General features: G+C 46.1%; 1 protein-coding gene across 1 annotated transcript in view; it reads right to left on the bottom strand.

Annotated features, from left to right (window-relative positions):
• Nucleotides 1–4,930: 4,930 nt before the first annotated feature.
• The window catches only part of LOC101759202 (protein STAR1), a 3,575-nt gene continuing 962 nt past the window's right edge, over nucleotides 4,931–7,543 (bottom strand). The window contains exons 2-4 of the mRNA XM_004967196.3: nucleotides 7,125–7,513; nucleotides 5,520–5,707; nucleotides 4,931–5,410 (exon numbers count right to left, since the gene is read on the bottom strand). Of these exons, the coding sequence (XP_004967253.1) occupies nucleotides 5,156–5,410; nucleotides 5,520–5,707; nucleotides 7,125–7,513 (832 nt within the window). The 3' untranslated portion in view covers nucleotides 4,931–5,155. The remainder of the gene's footprint in view (nucleotides 5,411–5,519; nucleotides 5,708–7,124; nucleotides 7,514–7,543) is intronic.

Below are 7,543 nucleotides of genomic sequence, written 5' to 3'. Positions count from 1 at the left end.
TCTGCTTCGGAACGTCCTATAGGTGTGGCCATCTTGCCCCCTTTTATAGGGCCTCGCTGATATTTGGGCTCCAAAAGTTCAGTAAAAGACCAACTTCTGCAGTAGACTTTGTCAGCTCTTGATGCATTGGCGATGACTGGCTTAGCCCTTGTTAATTCTCTGTGTGGACAAAATCGTGATGCACATGCACGCTGGGTATTTTCCCATAGCATCTCCAGCAGATTGCTCATATTCATCCCTAATACTAAAAAACTATCTTTTAGGAGATTTTGAAGATGGAAGAGAACTCCAGCAGACTACCAACCAGATCCCCAATACTAAAAAATTTCAGCAATTGCCAAAAACTCAACTCCCCCCCCCCCCCTTGATGTAGGGGAAAAAGCAGCCTTCTCCAGCACTCTCCCCCTATCTACAGTTATTTTCGTGTGCGCAGACATGTCCACCGCCTAGCGCCGTCACTCAGCCACGGAGGCCGCTGCCAAAGAACACCGCCGCACACCCCGAGCCTACCTAGATGAGAAACGGAGAGGGAGGGTATTCACGAGCTGCCTACCTCCACCGTGGGCGTCCCATGGTTGGTTGTAGAGCTCGTGAACAAGCCATGCGGCGTCCTTCCTCCTAGCGCACCAAGCTCGCCACGGGGAGGAGAACACAGAGGTGAGAAGGCAGCCGCATCCCTAGGTGCGGGCGGTGCGGAGCTCGGGGGTCGTCGCAGGCGAGCTGTGGGAGGGCGTGTGTGGAGCACCACGGGTGAGGGGGCAAACCGGTGGCTATCGCAGGTGAAGTCGGGAGGGGTGGCGGATCTGAGCGGCCGCTGCATCGGGAGAGGGCGCCGCTGTCGCGGGGGAGGCTGAGAGAGGCGGCGAATTTGAGCAGCTGCCACCGTCGCGAGGTGGCAAGGGGGGTAGGTTGCGCAGTGAAGAAAGAAGGGGAGGCGGGAGATGAAGAAGAAGTGGGGAAAAAAGAAAAACAAATAAATCCTCAAGGTATCGGAGATGATTTTTGGTAGTATGCTACAACGGTGATCACTAAAAATACAAAAGTAACTATTGGAAAGGGAGAAAGAAAGTATTTTGGTAATGGAATGCAAGCAATACGCTGGAGATGCTCTCCAATCCCAGCTATAGATTACATATACTAGTATAAAGAGACGTCAAGTCGCATGCTTGATGTGCTACAAATCAGTAGCCCGCAGCGTGCGGCCCAACTGCTCAAATGGCCAAGCCTTTTATTGTTGATTTCCTGGGTGCGGCCCAGCTACTAATCAATAAGACAGCAGCCATCACTAGAGAGCTTGGCGCCTTGAAGGGAGATATAAACACTAGAGTTTTGGAGATTCAAAAGATGAAGCAAATCCTAGAGAATATGTTCGTCTTGCATTGTCACGACCCAAATGTCCAAAACATCAATAGCATGTAATCAGAGTATCATTTGGGCATAATTGAGCATCATGCCATGCATTTGTTAAGTTCATATAATTGTTGTTTATTGTTTAAATCTAACTTTGTGAAGCAACTCAAATTTCTGTTGTACAAATGTGCTCCCTATTATTTTATTTAAATACTAGGTGCAATGTGATGAATTTAAAGTATTTTTACTTAATTTTTAATTTTTCAGTGATGTTTGCTTTTGTTAAAAATTCACTTAAGTTTCAGTTTTAGCTGTTTTCCTTTGTCAATTGTGTGAAAATCTGAGCAGCTATGAAGGTGATTCTTGTGGCGTTGTCTTATTTGTGATTTTATCTTTCAAATGAGTATTTTTGAGGATTTTTGAGCGCCGGTAGCTAGGTTGTTTGAAGTGGGGAAGGTTGAATAGTTTGAATTCGCTGGACCCACTCATCAGCGGCTCCTTCCTCCTCTCCCGCGCCTCCTCGTTCGCTGGTTGTGCAGCGCCAGCGGTGCTCGCAGGCTGACTGTCGCCGGACTGGCCACCATGGCTTCACCCACGCGAAATGCCTCCCCTACCCTCGCCGTTCCTCGCCTTTTTAAGCACCCAGCCGACCTCCTCCGAACCCTAATCCCCTCCTCCACCATTGCCGCCGCCACCTTCTCCCACGCAGCCACCATCGCCGATAGATTCCGTTGTCGTCGGTAAGCCTCATGCCAATTCCTCGCAACTACAGCTCCCCCACAACGCCGCGAACCCATTCTGTTGCTCACCGACTGCCCTCCTCGCTTGTGCAGGGTGCTCACCGACGAGCTCGTCCGCCACCTATGAAACTCTGACGCAGCTGCCTCCTCTTTGTCGCTGCGCCGCTGCCTGGTGAGCTCTGCAGCCTTGGGGCGCAGCCTGCCATCCTCCGCCGCGCCATGCTGCTCCATGTGGCATCGTGCCGTCCCCCGTCGTCGACCAAGGCCACGATCGGCCGTGCGCCGCCGCCTCGTGCCTATGTGCGTTGGTGTGTTGTGGCTGAGAGAAGAGAGAGAAGAGGGGTACGGGGAAGATTCAGGGACCCAAGTGCAAGAGTACAATAGATTTAGGGGCCTAGATGCAAACAACCTCGATTTTCCTTGGTTTCCTAGACTTAAATGGCCGCAAACTTTGGAAACACATAGAAATATGTTAAAAAAGGCTAAAAATGTGAAACTTATTTTGTTGTGTTCTTGTTATGATATAGTTTTATTCAAAAATCATTATGTGCATTTTCCTGTTGTATATATGGTGCTATAATTTATTTTGTTCTAGACATATTAAATGCCTTATAAATCATGTGATGCTCCAAAATTTTTGAAACCAATTCTTTTAGCTTCTACTTATCATTTATGCTCCAAATCTACAACTTGTATAACTGGAATATATAGTTTTCATGCTGTTTCAAAATATTTTTATTAGCATGGTAATTAGCATAAAAATGATAAAATGTTGAAACCACTTTTGGTAAGCCATGTTTTCTGTGTAGATCCTAGGAAAAATGATATTCATATTTTTCTGTATGATTTCCATTCCTTTTATGATTTAATGTGCTTAATGGTAGTTTGTCTTGTTTATTATATATCTCCGTATTGAAAATTAATTTTTATGTGAATCTAATTCTCATAATTTTTTATTGTTGTATTATGTCAGTGTAATTTATTTCATAATTTTTGCTCAACAAATGATTTTAATCTTGCAATTTCATGGTTGCTTTTGACTTATCATGTAAAATAATCTCTCATATATGATTGTTACTGTTTTTAGTTAGATTGTTCTATTGATAATTCATTCTTTGTTGTTTCTATTATTTCTCCATGCATTTCACGAGCATTTGCACTCATGGCATCATCTCTAATGTATGCATGCATTTCATTCATTTTAGAGAGGACTTGCCAGAGAATGAGTTGGTTGAGCCCGAAGCTGAGGCCGACGTAGAAGTGGTTGTTGAGCCCGAGGAAAATCAAGGCAAGTAGCTATGCATACTTATCCTACTTTTCAAAGTTAAATTGTTACTATGTATAGCTATGGGATGCATGTGGGTTATCTTATTGCATTATTAGATCTTATGTCTGATATTATTGCCATCCTTGTTTTATACCATTTTCCTTGTCATTCAAATAGTATGGGTAATGTTAAATTAATCTTGTTAATTGTTTAACCATATTTAGACATAGAATGGTAACTTTGGTTAGGGAATGGTTATAGGTTAATCAACACCGTTTTGATCTTTAATATTGTTAAGTAATTGAGCATGATGGTTAAATGGATACAATAGTTGAGTGGTGTGTAAGGCTACGAGAATGGAGTCTTGGTTATAGACCACTTGAGTCGATTAAGGACCGTCTGTTGTTGATGTAGGTTTGAGCACCTTTTTTGTGCTACCACACATCCCCTAATGGGAAGTATTAAGCTTAATACCTCACTTGACTCGTTCTTTGAGGCATGGACCTAGATGTGAGGTCTTCGGACTATGTAGAGGGAGTCTAGGGGTGTCCCCGGTGGATCTAAGTCGTCCTCCACACAAGTTAGGAATGTTACACTCAACTTTCGAGGCAGTTTGAAAAGGGTTGGCATGAGTAACCCCTTGTGCACCATTGATTGGGTATGCGAGCCGCAAGGTCCTCAAGTCGTGTGGGTAAAGAATACATCCTTGCAAGGATAAATCAATTCGTTTTGCTGCGCTCTTGGTTATGAGCAAGCTCAAGTCCAATGAATTCATCGTAAAGTTATTGGATGCTTATGTTACTTGTTCACATGAATATGCTCTATGTTACCATGTTGATATAGTTGTTTTAACTAAAATTTGAAGTGGGTTTTGGGCAAGATTAATAAAATTTGCGTTTTTCATATGCTTATGGTCAAAAATTAAGGATATGATGAGCTAGACTTTTGCAAAATTTACTTAACCTTAAAGCCTTACTTTTTGTTTATCCCTGTGCATGCTCCTTGTTATATATTTGTGTAAGACTTGCAAGTACCTTTTTTACTCGTGTTGCTATCGCTCACCAAAGTTGCAAGTGAACCGGAGGCCGTGTTTGGTCACTTTTACCCCGCTGATCCAAGGGTGAGTGATGAGTGACTAGAGTGGTCATTGTTGCTTCGGTAGTGTTCTTGGGCAATGACACCATCGTTTCTTTTGTGTTATTCTATCATATCCGCTGCGTAGTGGTGCTCTTTTCATGAGTTAGATGTTGGGAAAGTTTGAATCATAATATTTAATCTCATGTTGTTGTTGTCATGAGTCCAAGGCTTGTATTTTGGAGCTCATCCATTTAAATTTCAGATTTGAAGCATGTATGTCATGAACTTGTAATCTAATTGAACTTGTTGAAGTTGTGTAATGCTTCAAATTGCTCTTTGTGGTTCATGTGGTGATGTGCGATTTGTACGGTTGATGTTGCTCGATCTTAGACATGTTGTGAAACACCTACAACCGGAACCGGATTTGTCTCTGTTATGTTGAATTGCAACAAACCTTCATCTCTAGGTGTGGGAGTTGTTACTTGACATGTCGCAAGACGAGTAACTGTTGACTCTTTCTATTAGGATGACCGTCAATTCACTTACTTTTGCTCTTACTCTTAGCTATCTTAGCTATCGAAGAAAGGTACTTCTTGTACACATGTTTACTTTCAGAGAGTGTACACTTGAAAACATTGCAGATCAGGATTACAGTTACAAATCCGAGTTCACATGTACTCCTTCCTCTTACTCGGAGCAAATGGACTCGACGGCCGGGCCATCAGTTGCTGAGCTCCAAGAAGCGCCTGGCCATGGGGTGCTTGGCGCCGGACAGCTCGGACGGCGCGAGCACCTCGACGATCTCGCCGGAGACGACGAGGCACACCAGGTCGGCGATGCGCTGGATCTGCTTCACGCTGTGGGAGACGAGCACCGTGGTGAGCCCCCTCGCCTTCTTCAGCCGCACGATCGCCTCCTCGATGTTCTGCGTGGAGATGGGGTCCAGCGCGCTCGTCGGCTCGTCCAGCAGCAGCACCTGCAGCAATGGAAGTCGCCACGGTCTCATCAGCGAGGCCGCCATGGAGAATAATGGGAGCGAGGAAGAGGAAGCATGTGAGGGTGCACATGCTCACATGCGGACATGCCTCGGGGTCGTTGGCGAGGGTCCGGGCCAAGGCGACGCGCTGCGCCTGGCCGACGGACAGCTCGGAGGCCGGCTTGGAGGACAGAGCAGGGTCCAGATCGGCCATGCTCAGCAGATTCTTCACTTCGGCTTCCGTGAGCTTCTTGCCGCGCAGCTGCGGCCCGTAGCGCACGTTGTCCGCCACGGTTCCTGATATCCAAGGCACGAACACAAATCAGAGCAATCGTTGGAGGTTTTGTTTCGGATTTTCTATCATGGCTGGGCTGAGCTTAGTGTCTGTGTCTTCTTCCTAATGCCTTCCTACGAGTTACTGAAGATAAAGTTGGGTGATCTTACTGTGATTTGCCCGTTTGCTTCATTTCTCAAGATTAAACCCAGATGATTCACTCAAGAAACAGTTTGCAATTTGACTTTTCATTCAGGATGAAGCATCATAATTCATGAAGCAGAGGAAAAACACGCTGACGTCGTGCAGGTACTGCGCAGAATAAACTAGGAAGCAATGCCACTATGCAAGAGAAATTACAAGTACACTAAAAAATGGCATTATATATTCGAAGCAGACAAACCTACCTTACATGCATCCAAGCAATACACTTGCCCAGATCTATGGCAGCTCTAAATTATGGCTTTACTCTGTCCAAACTGCTAGTTGGTGAATTCTTTTAGCTGGTTGAACCTAGCTAAACTGGTCAAAATGCTTCTCCACCTTTCTCAGGAGGTTTTTAAAGTAGGAAGGAGGGTAGGAATACCCTCTTCAACTATCTTTTAGTATCTTTTAGCTGGCATCCGGGAAGCAGGATCCCACTCAAATTTGTCAATGGTTAGAGCTTTCTTTAATTAAGCTTAGCAGTTGCCATCCTTGTCAGCTGTGCAACCATGCTTCATCCATGATGTGCTCAAGATGCTGGTCAGTCATAAATGCATCTCACGACGTTGAGACGGAGAACCATTGCGTTAGAAACATACTAATCGTGGCGTGTTCAGAGTCAGAGTGCCCACAATTACCAATTTACCATCACTTGGATCATGCCCACCTACCCGAGTGGAAACCTTGTTTATCACTGGGCCCGAGATCTGTTGCTGGATATCCATAATTCATACTCAAACTCAAATTTAGATCCATTTCAAATGGAAAGGGTATAGGTAGAAAATTATTTATCCATTAGAAATGGGAGGGCACAATTTATCCATTGGATATACAAAGTATCTCGTACAAAATTAATTATCCATTGGATATGGGTGAGAATAAGGAGGATGAGGATTGGATAATATATATTTGGACCTGGGTATGAACAAGAGTGGATTTGTCCGTACCAGTGGCAGATCTAGCCTCGAGCTCTTGACCTGTTCAACCTAGAAAGGTCAGCTGGATAGCTTATCAGAGTTGGCCACTAACTGTCTACTCGCTGCCAACTATGCACAGTGCAAATGTCAAACCGCATTTGCCAACAGCTACATGCGCTTATCATATTCGGGCAAATCAAATCGGGCATCAATCAACGAGACAGGTTGATTCCCTACGAGATGAACTACTCTAGGAAAACAAACTGCTCTAGGAAATTTTTATGATGAGCTTCGGAAAACGGGCGCACGCGCGACGTACCGTCGAACATGGCGGGGAGCTGGAAGAGCATGCCGACCCTGCGCCGGAGCGCTAGGACGTCGATGCCGCGGATGTCGGCGCCGTCGAGAAGGACGGCGCCGGGGGCGGGCTCCCAGAGGCGGTTGAGCGCGCGGAGCAGCGTGGACTTGCCGCTGCCGCTGGGCCCGATGACGCCCATCACCACGCCGCGCGGCACGTCCAGGTCGACGCCCCGCAGGATCTCGTCGCCCGTCGCGTCCGCCAGCCGACGCAGCCCGCGCACCCGGATCTTGGGATGCGCCGCCCCGGCGCCGTCGGCGGGGCCGTCCACGTCCAGCAGGTGCTCCTGGAGATCACCTGCTCCATAATTAAACAGGGTAGGATCGTGTAAGCTGAGGCTGCTGATGTACCTCTCCAACGCATCTTAATCTAGATAGAGA

The sequence above is a fragment of the Setaria italica genome, chromosome IV (assembly GCF_000263155.2).
Source record: "Setaria italica strain Yugu1 chromosome IV, Setaria_italica_v2.0, whole genome shotgun sequence".
Lineage (NCBI taxonomy): Eukaryota > Viridiplantae > Streptophyta > Magnoliopsida > Poales > Poaceae > Setaria > Setaria italica.
This window is presented reverse-complemented; position numbering and strand designations above follow the sequence as displayed.